This window comes from Neocloeon triangulifer, unplaced genomic scaffold (assembly GCF_031216515.1).
Source record: "Neocloeon triangulifer isolate White Clay Creek 2 clone unplaced genomic scaffold, ASM3121651v1 ptg000009l, whole genome shotgun sequence".
Lineage (NCBI taxonomy): Eukaryota > Metazoa > Arthropoda > Insecta > Ephemeroptera > Baetidae > Neocloeon > Neocloeon triangulifer.
The window spans coordinates 5,404,110-5,420,172 of NW_026775551.1; the positions used below are offsets into that span (position 1 = coordinate 5,404,110).

Below are 16,063 nucleotides of genomic sequence, written 5' to 3' on the forward strand. Positions count from 1 at the left end.
ACCATAAAAATAAAAGCCCTTCTCGCGGAATCTCCACCCCTGGCAGCGCACGATTGGCGCGCCGAGGGTCATGCGCGAGGGTTGATGGTGCGAGGGGTGGAGTAAGGGTGGCCCCATTGGTTGCTGGCGCGACCATGTGCTGCCTCGCAAACAGAATATTATTTGGAAATTGTCCCAAAAAAAAAAAATGAAAATCTAAAATCTAAATTAAAATTAAAAATCTCCTGAAAGTCAGAATAATTAATAATAATTTCCACAATCAATCAAATTTTTTAATAATTATAAATAAAAATTTAAATTGAATTTTACCTGAAAGTAAATAATTTTGGTTTTTTCCTTAAAAAATATGCTCAGGCTGTTGAACTTATCATAATTTGTGTGCAGGTTTCCGGGTTTCGCGGCAGAGCAGCAGAGAACGGTGGTGGCCACGCTTGCGCCCCCGACTGAGCGTGAGGCAGGTTGCAGCCCCTGGCTGGCCACGCCTCTTTATGCAATATTCCTGCACGCATCCTTCGAGCCCGAATGGTGAAGTCAGTACAACCCTCGTATTTGCACTGACGAGAGGTCGACGAATTATTGAAAATTACAGAAATATTTAATCATAACATTTATTAATCAGCGATTATCTTCATAATTTAACTTTCAATCGAATCGAGGTCGCACACGACATCGAGTCCGAATCGCCGAGCGATTTCGGCGTCCCTTGAGGACTTTGCCCAAGCCAACACCAAGCACGTTTAAGTGGACGCACACGGACGATGACCTTCTGTTGAGGGACATGTACGCGTCCGAGAAGATGATCAACTCGAAACCGCCGAGCCTGCACCCCACCAGCCTGACGGGCCCTGGCTCGTGCTTTTCAGGCGGCAGGTACTCGCCCACCTACCGCTCGCCCTCTGACCCCATGAGGAGGTGCATGGCCAACACAACTGTGAGTACAATTTGCAAAGCAAAATTTTCATTTTTATGCACTTAATTTTCATGAATTTATTGTTTAAATAATTTTTAAAGAATAAAAAATACTATAATATTAGAAATATTTTTAAATAAGGATCAGAAGGCTTTTAGTTTGCTTGAATTATTGGCAATGTTGGTTAAAACCACAAAATTTTTTCATCATCTGCCTTGAAGAGAATCAATTTTACATATTTTTGCAGTAATATTTCGTATTATAACTTGTTAAAATAAGCTAATTGAATGGAAAAAAATTTAACTTCTTTCAATTTTATGTCTTCAATTGCATTTTTCTTTATATCCAAGAAAGTTAAATTATATTTTTGCTGTCAAATGAAATTGGCTTTCACTGTAATTTCCCATCTAAATCTAAAAGAATGCACAAAATCCAAGCAGATTTGGGTTATGCGGAGGTGGCGAATCGCACGTGCACAATAAATTGGAGCGGCAGCCACGCCACGGCGGTGTTTACAGACTTTGCACTTCAGCTTTAAACCGTGAATTATTAAAAATCCTGGGCCAGAGGCGGCTCAAGAGCTTGCCAGTCACTTTCCAAACTCACAGCTTTGCCGCCGTGTTGAAATAACGTTGCCAAATATAGTGTGTCGCTCGCTACACTTTGCCTTCACAGAGGAAAGCCGGATTGTTGTGATTATGCGCCTCTCCGGAGTGAATGGACGCGCGCATTGACCGAAAAAAAGCAAATCTACCTGCCGGCACAAACTGCTATTCAACAATTTTGCATCTGGGGATTTGCGTTTTTCCTTGATGGAATAGAAACTGTAAAGTTTTTTTCCAAAGGGACGGTAAAAATGAAAATGTATAAAGTGCTGGTACTTTTCATAGAAATAAATGCCATGCATCATTACTTTGTTCTCGTTCAAAACTTGAATGGAAAATCTAATAAGTTCAGTCAGGACTTCGGAAATAAATGATCGATTCATATTGATCATATTAAAATCCAACAATCTTATTGATTAATTAAAAAATTACATTTTGCTATTCTATAGAATAATATAATATTATATTATTTCAGTTGATGAGTCATTGAATTTTCTCAAGTTCCTGTGTAAACAGAAGAATTATAAGTTTAAAAATGGAAAATATACCAATTAAAATTAAAGTGCTAAATCTCGATTCCTTAAGAAAGCCTTGCAAGTATCTAAATTCAAAAAGTCTAGACTAGTCTACGAGTTGGCCGAGACAAATTTCCTCGTCACTGATTTAGTAAAGAAATTTGAGCTCACAGAGACAGATAGTTACCAAAAATTTATTGAAAATCAGCTTTACAAAATCTCAGAAATTGATCCTCAATTTTATGACACTCCTGCAATGACCAATCCGAGCTGGAAGAAACCGTGTTTTTAAAACAGACATTTAATTACCAGATATGAAGTACACGGATTTCACTTTCTATTTTGTAAGAATAAAAATTACCATTCAAATGTAAATAATGATTGCGATTGTGAAAAATGTGGGAGGAAAATTAACTTGTATCATTTTAGTGAATGCTGTAAAAATAATTTAAGCTTGTCTGAAGCTGCAAGAATGAATTATAAATAATTAATTGTACGTTGAAAAGCTGCACACATTTTGTGTTTAATAAATTTCTATATATAAAATTAAACATCCCAAGAAATAGCAAATTATAATTCGAGTATGAAAATTGTCAAATAGAAAGAATTAAGCATTATCTGAAATAGAAACTAGCACCACTGACTGAGAAGTAATATGATATAAACGGTATCTTCAATATTTGTTATCGTTTATTCTTATTGTTAGCAACAAAAGTTCTTAAAATAACCTCAAACGGAAAGTAAAAAATTACATAATTCCACAGAAAAACTAATTAAACCAGATTCACGCAATCCCTCTTTTTGCTTCTGCAAATATTGTTAGAACCAAGTAAAATTAAAATCGTCCACTAAGTCAAGGCCCAATTTGATAATAAATCATCAACTCTCATCATCACTTACTCTTGAACTTTCCCGGCGAATCCTGAATGGAGCCCGAGACCGTTCGAGCTGAGCTTGTGTTTCTATTTCGGGCTGTCGAAGAGGAACACGCTGAAGTTGCTGGGCGCAAAAAGCGGGGCAAGATTTGTGCGGAAAAGCGGCGGCGTCGGCGCTCTTTAAACGGGGCGGCGAGAGAGCGACTCACTCGCTTTTCTGTTTTATATTTGATGAGGCTATCAAAAATGGATGCCGGTTGAACGAACGTCAAGTTATTATTATTTCAGCAAGGCCGCATTTCTAATGAGAGAGACGTACGCCCGCCAACACATTCACAATTCGCCGCCGCCACGCTTTGACTGCATGCGCGGCCATTCCATTCAAAGCACCCACGACCTGCATTAAAACGCCTGCCGCCTTTGATATTTATGCAACCGGCCGATGCAAACACACGCGTCAACAACATCACGCGCAGGCCGAAATAACGCGCGTCCTCGTGGGAATTGCTCGCAAACACCTGACCTACTTTCAAACGCAGCTCGATCGCTTTTCTCTGGCAATTTTAGACTTTGGAAAAGCCTTTCTTGCATTAGCTTTGAATTTTGAATTGAAAAATAATTGATTCAGTACGAGGAGACGATCGTGGAAGTGCCTATCCTTGTTGGAAATATGGAAAATATTGTATTTTATTAATTAAAAAAAAACCACTCTGCCAGTTTCGGTCGCGATGTGCGACCCTGTTTAATAAGCAAGAAAAAATATGAAAATTCAGAAAATTGAAAAATCACTTAAAAATTAATAAGGAAGTGGTTTTTTTTTCAATTTCCTGATTATTGTATTTTTTTCATGCTCACAAAATAGAGTTGCACACAGCGACCGAAACTGGTACTTTTTTTAAATAAGAAAAAGAACAATTTTTCAACGAGGAAAAGCACTTTCATTCACTTTCATTTCATTTCACATTATTTACTTCTATTAATTAATTCAAATATTTGAAAATAATATTTTAAATAAATAATGCAGTTTTTGCAGTAAAGGCCCGTTTTCTTCACTTCAATAATTCAGTAGATTGTTCGAAAGTGAAAACTTCCAAAACTCTATCTTGACCTAAAAAAGTATTGAAGAATAAAAAACAATTTTTCTCACCGATGATGAAATTTAAGAAGAATTAAACAAATTTAATAATGATGATTGGACAAAGCTTATTTGTGTTCTGGATAGCAAATGGATAAGGGAATCTGGACAGCAAATATTATAAATTTGTTTCTACTTACTCGGTTTTCTTTATGCCAGCCGTGGACTTACTTCTGTGCTGCTTCTGTGATGAAATCGATAGGAATTTTAAATTTTCAACAGCTAAAAATAATCCGATCCCACAGGACGGCAAGTTCATTTCTTCATTTTTGATGAACACAAACAAAATTCACTGCATGACATTCCTCCGCACTATTCAAACGCATACTGAGGCAGCTTGGAATTTGGTCTGTTTTGAAGAAAACAAAAATTTTGTAAATATGGCAACAGGGGGTAGAGACGATAAGCGAAGGAGTAGGAATGCAGAGCAGAAGGCATTTCGATCTCTCTTTCTCTAAAGCAGTACAAATCAGTTAATTGTTATGAGAAGAAGTTGATCTGTTCACTCTCAAAAGTATAAGTTTAGTTTCGATTTTCGGTCTCAAAATCCGCGAATGTAAAAAGCTGACTGCTGGGTTATCGAGTGAATTGTGCTTACTGAGCTCCAGTTGGTGTTGGTAAGTAATCGAAATATTTACTTACATAATTCTGATGTTTTATACAATCGAAAATTTTATATTTTGAAGGGCATATAAATTATAATTTACTACAATCAACGCAATGAAACTTAAAGGCAGAAGTTATCAGAAGAAACAAATTATGGTGTTTTTTTTTTTATTGTGGCTAAACCAATCCGTTTTTTTTTTTAATAATTAGATTTTCTAAGCCCGGCCAGTGGGTACTTATTAAGATGATAAAAATGTAAATAATCAAAAGAATTGAGTCAATCAAACGCGGAAATGAATTATTTGCATAACCTGTTGTTACGTCACATTGTCAGCTTTTTAAATTATCCGAGCGGCAAATCACGCCGGATTTCACGCCTTGTTATATCGAGGAAATGACCTCAGCATAAATTTTTAATTGTGCCGCCAGCTGGGTGGATATGCATGCAGCACCAGTTGCTATCGAACCGTGACCGCGGCTTGAAAAAAATTTTTTTTCAGCACACGCTGCGGGTCCCGAGGCTGCTGCACAAGAAGAAGTGCTGCTTTGAGGGTTTTACTTTGATCCTATTGGCGAGACGTACTTACACTGAGCTCAACAGTGTCTTACTACCGGATTTAGGAATCACTTAGCGTCAACTTCCATTAACTCGGCCCCCGGTGGATCGACGCACGACGATGGGGCGGAAACTCTCTCTCGTGTGCGCTGTTTTATCTCCGCTAGCGCTGCTTTTGTGCGCGGAAAGAAAAATCATACGCTCAAGACTTTCGCCCTTTCCGGCTGCCAAGTTTCCAGAGCAGGAAAGCATTAGGAATTTGCGATAGGATTTTCTTTTTGTTTGTTGTGGAAAAGGAGAGCGCAGGGCTCAGCAGCAGGAAACAGTAGTTTTGTTTGTTTGTTGAGAGCGAAGACGGAAAACGATACAAATCAATACACAAAGTTTAAAATAAATTTACTCATATTTTAATTTAAGAAGAAAAAAATAGATTATATCTAGTAACAATTCAATTTTTAAATTTTTTCTCTTAGCTTTGATGCACGCAAATATCCAAGAACCGCATCAAGATCAATTTTTTGCTATTATTAATTTGATTTTTTGAGCGTTCTGCCAATAACAATTAAAATTATTACCAGCAATGTGTTAATTTTTTATAGTATATATTATTTTTCTTCATTATAGCTTAAAGAATAAAGTTACTAATTTAATTTGGAAATGAAGAAAAAGCCCGATTTCTTCATTTCCATGATCATCTTTTGAGTGTCAACTTTTCATTATAATATTTTATTCATCATTTCCAATACATCAAAAGTTACTTTAATAATTTTACACTTCTTCTTTTCTTACAAAGTTTCAACTATTTATATATTATGCAGCTGAATGTTAAAATCGTACAAATAACTATTTTTACATGAACTGATTAAAAATAAAACGCCTGAGCACAAATTAAAAATGTAAATTAGATTCAGGTTTAATTGTACTATGTATTAAAAATATAATCAGCTTTATACATTTGATAATAAATTTGCATGATATGAGTCAAAAGTTTTACTATTTAAAATTTAAAGTACATTATTTACTATTGTGTCACATAAAGCACGTTTTTATCCTTTTTATATATTTCAAACACCCTTTGCACTTTGCACCTGGTGATAATTTCATTATTTTCTTGGTACGAAAAAATACAATACAATTCGAGAGCACAAATTAAATTATGAAAAAAAACACACGTCCAGATACAAAAGCAACACTGGCAGCAAAACTTTGTACTTTTTCCCAGCCCATATTGTTGGCGAACATATCGGTTTCCGGTCAGAAGGTGTTTGTTATTTTTTATTGTGTGTCGCACCTGAGGGAGCAAAAGTAATAGTGGCCGCGTGCGTGTATTTATGGCTGCAACAAGGGCATTATTTCGTACTTTTCGCTGCAGCACAGAAGTTGTGTGCGGATCGATTTGGCGTTTTAACGAAATATAATGAGGGAGGTGAGCGCGCGCGGCAGGAAGGGGTGGCACCCGCGAGAATGAAATGATAGTTATTGCGGCTGCAACACTAGAGAGTTCTATCATTTATGCGCTCTCTCTCTATTTTGTTAGCTCCCCCTTATCGCAAAACAGGTGTGCGCTACCGTCACGCGATCACCTGTCAACTTTCACTCACGGCTCATTGAATTTCGGAAACGTGCTAAAGTCTTACAAAGGGGATAAAATTTATATTTTTTTATTTCAAAAGTTTAAAAAAAATATACAATTGAGCTGGTGAAAATAAATACATTTTTTGTTAAATTGATAAAAAGAGCTATTCAATAATATATTTTTCATTGTTTTAGCCAACAAATGATTATTCAGAAAGATAAAATAAAAATTATGAATAGAAACAATAATTTTAAATCCCAAGGATTTAAATTTTGTTCAAGTTGATTGATTCTAATTTTTTTTTCATTTGTATGAATCAGAAATTTATTGGCATTTTCTCCCTGTTAACGAACAATCCAATTTATCTCTCCTTTGCCTTTCTTTGCAGAGCATAGATTGAATTTTTGATCAATAAACCCTTTTAAGATTTTCAAATTTTTAGGACACTTATTTTTAGGACACTTGAAATTTAGGACAAATGAAATGAAAAATTTAGGACAATTTATTTTATGACCTTTGATTTTAGGACAAATAACGGCGACTCAATCAGGTTTTGTTTTGAAATTTCTTGTTCAATCAACTTTTTTTAATATTTTAAATTTACAAACTAATAAAAAATCAGCTTGAAATTTTAATTTTAACAATATAAACCGATTCCAAAGAAGATTGGAAAATGCAACCTGCAAAACAAAATCGAAAAATCCAGTAACTGTGAACCAAATTTTTTTTTTTGATTCTGAATATGAAATTGAAGTGCACATAAACCTGAATGTTGAACAAATTTTAATTAAAATTAAAAAATTGTTCGTGAATTTCAAAATTTCTGTTTTCTGTATTATGGGAAATTGGGAAATTTAAACGTTGATTTATTAAAAATTAAACTAATTTAATTTTTGTAACGCCAAACCTTGCATTCACTTCTGGTCTGAGATTTAAAGATTCAGCAGTTTTACAACAATGAGGATATTATTATTTTTTTCTTTCTAGAAAGCATTTTTTTTTTTTTTTTTTTTTTTTTTTTTTTTTTTTTTTTTTAAGAAAAAAAGCAATAGAATTGCGTTTGATAGGTATTGAAAGGTATCACTTGTAATTGACATTTGTAGGCACCGCCGTGTTGTGCAACCTTTGGCGCAAAGTGGCTTCCCACGAAAGTATCAATTAGGTCGGTCGTCAATTGACAGGCGATTGTCGGTTCGCGTGGCCCCGAGGAATAAGACGCATCGTTTCTCTCGCTCTGTACACATGAAATATTCACTAATCGCTTGTGTCATCATTATGTTGTATTGACTTACCTGCGAGTGGACGGACCGCGCGGAAGGGACTCTGTACGGCCTGCTCTTTAACGACCGCATCGCACGCAATCCTCGTGACACGTTTTCGACCGGCCAAATAAATTATGAGCGAAGACAGAAGGCGGATGAGGCTTCACGGGTCCTTACCTGCCACGGGGTTGCGACGAACCAAGAGAGAGAAGGGCTAATTTTGAGCCGCTCCAACCATGATCCCTTAACCCAACTCTACTGATCTAATTTTTCATCAAAAAAACGTGCAAATAAACTTAAATTACAAGTAACAACAAAACTTTTTTTATATAAAATAATTTCTTTAAAAAAATCTGAAGTTTTATTCAAATTTATTTGCTGAGGCAGAAAGCAAGATTTTGATTTTTGAACTAAATAAACTTTCATCAAACAAAGCCAAATTTTAAAGATCCACTCCGGTCGTTTGTATTGATCTTTATTCTGAAAGATTGCTAAATTTCGAGTATATCTTGTGAAAACACTATTTAAAAATTCCGAACCGTTGCGTCTCAATCAAAAGAAAACCTAAATACGAGTGAATCGCGCGAAAAACGTGTGAGAATTGAGTTGCCAATCAGATCCATCAGTTTGTTCCAAAAACTACAGAATTTGGTCACATTGGCGCTGCGATCGCTGATTTTGCCACTAATGCCCCACAGCGATGCAGACAACTTGGCAAAATCAGCGATCGCAGCGCCAATGTGACCAAAGTCTGTAGTTTTAGGAACAAACAAATGGATCTGATTGGCTACTAATTCTCACACGTTTTTCGCGTGAATCACTCGTATTTAGGTTTTCTTTTGATTGAGACGCAACGGTTCGGAATTTTCAAATAGTGTTTTCACAAGATATACTAAAAATTTAGCAATTTTTCAGAATAGAGAGCAATACACTTGAACGGAGAGGATCTTTAAATTAAACATGAAGAGTTTAAGATCCTGAATTTTGAAAGTCTCCTTATGGAAGTTCTAGTTCACTCGAAATTTTCAGCGGGGCTCTTTTATGTATTTGTCATAATGACTGACTCTGCGCTGGCTGGCAATGGGTGACGATGAGCGAACGAGCATTGGGAATGCGGACACCTGACCCGCCGCCCTCTCTCTAAATTTCACATGACATTATTATCCACTTGTAAAGTTTTAGCCCCTTTTGAAATTTGGAGAGTTCTTCTCCCTCTCGAATGACAGCACCTGCTTATGGGAAGCGAACCAGTTGGAATTAATTATCACCGCAACGCGAATACTCATCAAGAGCGAGAATAATCTCAGAATGATTCAGAAAAATTACCATTATATATTGAAAGTTTGCATTTCATTTAAAAAAAAAATTATTTAATTTTAACACATTTTCAAATTTTATTATGAGGATCATTAGGTTTTTTTATTCGATGTAAAACAAAAAATTATACGGAAAACCTCAATAGAATCATGCTTGATGATTGCAGGGGAAAATTAAAAAAAAAAATCTGTATAGGATGAAAAAGACCAATATTGCGCCCTCAATAAAATGAACATCCGCAGAGAATCGATGCCGCTCTCGTCTTTTTGAATGGGGCGAGGGAATGGTGCAGATTATTATTTGGCTTTTATTTAATATTTATAGATTTGCGCTAATGCTATACTCAGGGAGAATCTCGGACCATCTGGCACTGTAACGGGAGCCTCGCGCATTTCGAGCCAAATTGAACAAGTATCACAATAAAGTATCAAATTACGCGGCCGTGTTTTGCTGACATTAGAGGGCCTAATAGTTGCTGCTGCTCTTGCCAGTCCAGTCAGATCGAATTACACACCAGTATGGTTCGATTTGTCAGATGAGCATTTGCATAGCAAATTGTCGGAAACAATCATAAGATAATTTCAGTTTTAAAAATAATTGCTTACAATTTATAATATTAATTATATTATCTTGTTTTAACATTTTCAATTATTTTATTAAATAAATATCAATTTTATATATATTTTTTTAAACAATATTCGATAATATTTAGTTAAAGTTATTTAACAAATTAATTAACTATTAATTATAAAATTTTAATATTTTTAACTTGTTCTCACTAATTTTTATTGTAATTCAACTTATAAACAATACTTATGACCATAAATCAATACAAATATATTGTGAAATAATTAATAGGTTCCCGAAGTTTTTTTAAATATAAATGGTTCAGGGTATCAATCGAATGTACATCTTTATATAAACATAAGAAAACCTGCGTTTCAGCAACAACAAAATCCTCTGGCATGCTGAAAAATTTCACTTTTTATAACAGTCTCCTTAATTTTGTCACGCATATGAGCGTTGAATTTTTCATTTGGAAACAACTGCTCTCTCCGAAAACAAATTGCTGCCATTTCTTTAGCCGGCGAACAATTCCATTTCGAGCCAGAGAGCGCCTTTTTTGAGCAGAGGGAAAGACGGACTCCGCCCGCGGGGTTCTTCCCTCTCTGCATTTCAATCCGCTCCTTGGTTTATGCATCAATTTGCATGTAATTGGGGAAAAGGTGTGCGATGTAGGGAGGTGCGTGCCGAGCCGTAAAGACGAACCGAGAAAGGGCGAGTTTTGTTTCGCGCAGCACGTGGCCATCCTTGCCGGAGTCTCCTGGTTATTTCTGCTCACTGCGGTATATTTTGGTCACGTCCCGACATTATGTTCTTATTTTACTACAGAACTGCAACGCTCCTCCATCAGTAGCGGCCCCTGTAGACCTGAGATGGAGCGGCGCGAATAAAGGAAAATGTCCCGCTACGGCAGCGGAATATTTTACACGCCAAGCCCTCCTTTTGTTAGCTTTTTTCTTTTTTCGAGTTTGGAGTAAGTTGAAAGTTGAAAGTTTAAAATATAATTCTTTACTTGACGTCAAACAATAAAGATTTTTTTATTAACAAAAATTTAAAAAAGTATTTTTGTTCATATAATTTTCTTTTATTTTTATCTGAATTTTTAAAACTTCCAAACCATTGCACTCCAATTTTTTTTCTATTGTAAATTAAATATACTTTTGGCTAACAACATTATCTCTCACAGATCCTAATTAAAACGTAAATAAATTAAAATAAAGCAAACTTCTAGATATTCTCACATAGCTATTTTACTTATTTTTATTAAATTATTAATAATTAAAATTAAACATAAAATTTTTTTAAATAAAAACTGCAATATTATTTATTTCTGCTTCAACCAAATTAGTGAACCCTTTATAATTTGATCTTAATCAACTAATTGGAATGATGTGGAGTGAACACAAAAGTGAGGTCGACGGGGTCGAGTGTTTTTCTCATCCCTTTGAGAATTGCAGTAGTCGTTCGTTGCAATTCTACTTGGTGCATTAACTTATTTCCGCGGCAGCAGTTAATTTTAATTACCTCGGCTCTGGGAGGACTTGTAATGTTTATTTGTCTGCACGCCCGACTGCCGCGTAATTCAAATTGAATTTCTTTATGGAAGGCCATTATTTGCTTGGCTGCAGTGCGTTTAGAGCGTGGATAATGCGCATTTAAGTCTGAGATAGTTCGCTCGGTGTTGTTCGTATTTATCACATTCTATCTGCAAAAAGCAAATATCCTCGTCAACTCCCTGCGGAGCGCGTGTGTGTGTGAGAGCTGAGCGAGGAAGAGTCGTGCCCTCTGCATCTCCTGGGGGACCGAAAAGTGCGGGACTTACATTTTAAAAACGCGCCCTGCCTTCTCTCTCTCTCTTTATTTCATATACACACTCTTTTATTTTCACTGCCTTTTATTTTCCTCCTCTCGACGAAAACACCGCCGCGCGTCCTGGCAATTTGGAAAATGCAAACAAAAATGGAATTTTGCAGAGAGACCTGATTACCATCGGGGGTACTTTGAGGCGGGGTCGCGTCCCTAAATTATTCACGAGCTCGAATTTTGCATTTTTGATCCAATATTTGGCAAGCGGTCGCTCAGGCTTTGATGCCGAGACAGCAATGAATGAGACACACCAAGTGTCCAAACTCATTAACGACCTGAGGCAATTTGAGAACGACTTCAAGGCTTTGCTTGATCAAAGTATTCGCTGGACTTTTGCGTTTTATAGAGAGAGACGCGTTGTTTTTTCTAAGGGTTATCTGCGTAAAGAGACTTCTGCTGTCAAAGTCAAAGTTCTTTCAACTCGTTATGCTGGGAAATTGAGCCACTGCACGAAAAAGAAAAGGATATTTTTAGAGCCGACAACTTATTTAAAAATTGGTTACAAAAGAATCTTTTTCAGACTCTTTCTGAAAAATTCCAAATTATTTTGGTGGAATTAATTGCAAACTTTAACGGGCTAAATTAAGGGGTTTATCATCATTTTTTATTATTCCTTTGCTTTTATTGTTATATTGAGAAAAATTTTGAGATTATTTTGCGGCGGATGGGATCTTTTTGATCTTGGAAGTTTTTGCAAAATTTTTGATAGTGGTGATGCCTTTTAGTCCAACAATCTCTTGTTTTCCAAAAATTGAATGTAAACAATGTATTTGTAACAATGTGGACAAGTAAACAACAATAATAATAATAATAATATTTGCATTATATATACTTTTCTTTCTATATTTTTTTTCTCTGTGGGACATCCTTGCACTGGTGTGATCATACTAAACAATTAATTGCAATTAAATAACCTCAGTTAGTTATTGATTTAAATTTAAATAAAAAATCATATCCGTAAAAGGTTTGAAGCATCCATATTATGGTTTGTATTATGCATTCTTATGTGACAATTAGAGACATTAAAGATTAAAAATAACAAAAATAATAATAATAATAATAGGCTCTTTGCAAAATTTTAGAGTTGCTGCAAAAATCTTTATGCAAACATTTTTAAATTTATTTGCAAAATCTTGTTCATTGATCTATCACAAAGGCTGCACATACAGGGATAAATCATGTTTATATATAAATATGATAAAATTTGAATTTCTTCCAATTTTATTTATCAAGAGTTCAAAAAGATACACTTATGGCATAAATTTGCAACTAAATTTACTTCCTTTTTGAATGCAGTACTGGGAAGTGCCAAATTAATGTGGAATAATTCAATTGATAAGCTCGGACGATGCCACTTTTCAAGAAAGAAACTTTGCAATCAAATATCTGTGTTTACGATTAGTCCCAACTTAAAAAAATCTGCTGTTCTGAAATGGACTTGACACCAAATAAAAATAAAAGTATTATTGTAGTCTATTTTAAATATTTAAACAATAATTTAATAAAGAAATTCTGGGAATAGTTTTAAATTTGACGTTCTTTATTTAAATTTTCGTGTATAGCAATTTAAAAAGTGATTGATGACACCCCTTAAGCGCACAAAACGACGCAGCATCAATTTGCAGGTGCAGCACCTTTGTTATTTATGTGCCGCGGGCGAGTCTGGCGCGGCGTTTTGGCTTTATTTATATTTTTTTCTGGTGGTGCACGCGGCGCAGCTACTCGGTATTCGCGGCGGGACGAACGAACGGTCGGAATAATGCGCGTCGCTTTTTGTGCGTTCCGCGCACGTCGCGCTCCTAGATCATGCGGGCCGGCGGTCTCGTGGGCTCGATAAAATTGCACCATAACTCCAAATCATCGCTCAATGACATCGCGTTATTGCCCCCGCGGCTTCCGACGCGAGCGCACAATTTTCCAAGCAACGTGTGCAGTCTCTGTTGTTGTCGCTATCGATTGTGAATGTGTGTAGGTGCATAGTTTGATGTCGCGCATTGTGGGGTCTAATCGATTTGTCGATGCATCATAATTTATTCAGCAGCGCGCGCTCCATCCGTCTTATTGTCGGCCGCGCCGCCCTTCCCGCGCGCCCTTTTATTCGCCGCCGCCAATTATCAAAAATTATTATCGCCGATTTCCATTCGCTTTTCCTCAATGATGATGTGTATGGTTTCAATTTTTTATTAATTATGCGAAGGGAAAATCAAAATATATGTTTTTTTTTCCAGAAATTTTACTTCATCATTTCGTAATAATTAAAATTTATTCCACATTTTTAAATCGAATAGCTGCAGTAAAAACACAAGTCAAACTTTTTTCTAAATATCTCATGCTGATAGAAAATAAAATGTGCTTAATATTTATACATTAAATAAAGGATTTTTCGGCGAGTAAATCAATTACTTTAACACATCTTACAATTAGTCCTCCTACCTAAAATTTGGAAAATTATTATATATCATAATAAATTGAACTTATTTTTGACTCATTTCATGTTTATTTGTTAATGATTTTGCGGAGTGATCTGATTAAATTGATTAAATTAAACTAAATTATCCTATAATTATTTATAAATTGAAGGATAAAGTTCAATTTGAATATGTTCAATATTTTATATTAATTTTTTGTCATAAATATTGTTTAAAATAAATAAACACAAATAAAATATCTTGTAAAAATATTAAACTTTATCAATTATGTTTTTATATTTTAGTTACGAAAAGTTTTTTTTTTAAATTATCTAGAGATGATATTGCAATTCTGTTCATATAATTCAGCAGCTCTATTAAGATATCTACTTAATTTTAACTTTTGATTGTGTTGTCATGGTTAAAACTCTCATCTAATCGAACATATATAATTTTATTAATTACTATTAAATTTTGTTTAATACTTTGGTGATTATTCTCTCAATATTGCTATATATTCAATTAATCATAGAATTATACAGAGATTTTGCAACAGTTTTTAAAGATAAATGAAATTTAGTCGATTTAATTTTGCAAGGAATTTTATAAAAGGAGATGGGAGCTCATGCGGTGACAGGCAGTGGTCGGTGCTCATGCATATTTTTAAAAAACCTAACCGGCCTTATAAATAATTTATTCTCGAGAGCAGTGAGAGATTGCATTAACATTTCACTCTGATATTTTATTCACCAACATTATTCACTACACACACGACAAAGTTTGCGCCATTTTAAAAAGATTAGCCCCCTCTGTACCTCTCGGTGAGCCCATGAATAATTAATCCTTAGTTTGAGAGACCAGTTGGCTATCTGGAGGGGCTGTGAGCGAGGGATGAAAATGGATTGATGAGTGCGAATCCTCGATTTGCTGAAAACTGTCAAATAATTTGAAATTGATAAATTTATTATTATGGTAATTTGGTGTTTCATTAATTTTTCAAATTGAAGTCTAAATTATAATCTAAATTATACTAATTGAGAATTGAGAGTATGAATTGGCACGTTTAAGTTAATTATTTCTATATGAATTCCCTCTAAAAATTGAGTTCTGCAGATTTTTCTATTTAATATTCAGATGGTTGAGTTTTTTTAAATTCATCTCATAATTAGGAGAGATTTTAAGTTATTTGGAAAATATTTTGCTTTGTTTTTTCCTGGTTTATTTTTAATTCTATCAATTTAGAGGTTTAGGGTGTCCAGAACTCGATTTTCGTCGCACTAATTGCAAAAACTGCGACTCGGGCAGGCGGCAGGGGACATCAGTTAGGTGGCTGCGGTTCGCAAGATCGATATTTCTTTGCGCCCATTGGTGGAATGGCAACGTGCAACGCGACTCTCGGGGCGGAGCGTTTTTGTTTCCATTCCAGGGTCGTTCTCCGGCGCGGCCGGCGAACGAAACAATTACCTCTGATGTCGACCAAAATTTCTTCTCTCGGCAGTAAAACGTCGAAGGGCTAAAAGTTTTCGGCTATTACCGCTGCAGTTCGGACGAAGAGAGCTGGGGCGGTATTTAATTAAAGTTGTGTCAAGAGCTGATTAATTATTCAGGCGCGAGAGACAAGAAATTTAAGTTGCCGGTGCGGCGGCGGAGATGATGGCAGTGCAGCAGCCCTTTCTTGCGGCTTATGCAGATGCGCGCGCCGGCTAATGCGATAGGATTAGCGCAGTTGTAAACTCGGCAAAAGCCAAAAGTTAGCAGCTTAACTTGCTTTAAGACTCTCAACTAATGAGGAATTAAGCGCGAGAAAAATAAAGACTTGCAAAGAAAGGGAATTTGAATGCTTTCGGCGTCGTCGTTTTCCTCGAAGC

General features: G+C 35.5%; 1 protein-coding gene across 2 annotated transcripts in view; it reads left to right on the forward strand.

Moving 5' to 3' along the window:
• Positions 1-553: 553 nt before the first annotated feature.
• Positions 554-16,063, forward strand: part of LOC132195578 (inhibitory POU protein) — a 45,048-nt gene continuing 29,538 nt past the window's right edge. For both annotated transcript variants that reach the window (XM_059617674.1, XM_059617675.1), the window contains exon 1: positions 554-931. In XM_059617674.1, coding sequence (XP_059473657.1) covers positions 779-931 — 153 coding nt within the window. In that variant the 5' untranslated portion in view covers positions 554-778. The remainder of the gene's footprint in view (positions 932-16,063) is intronic.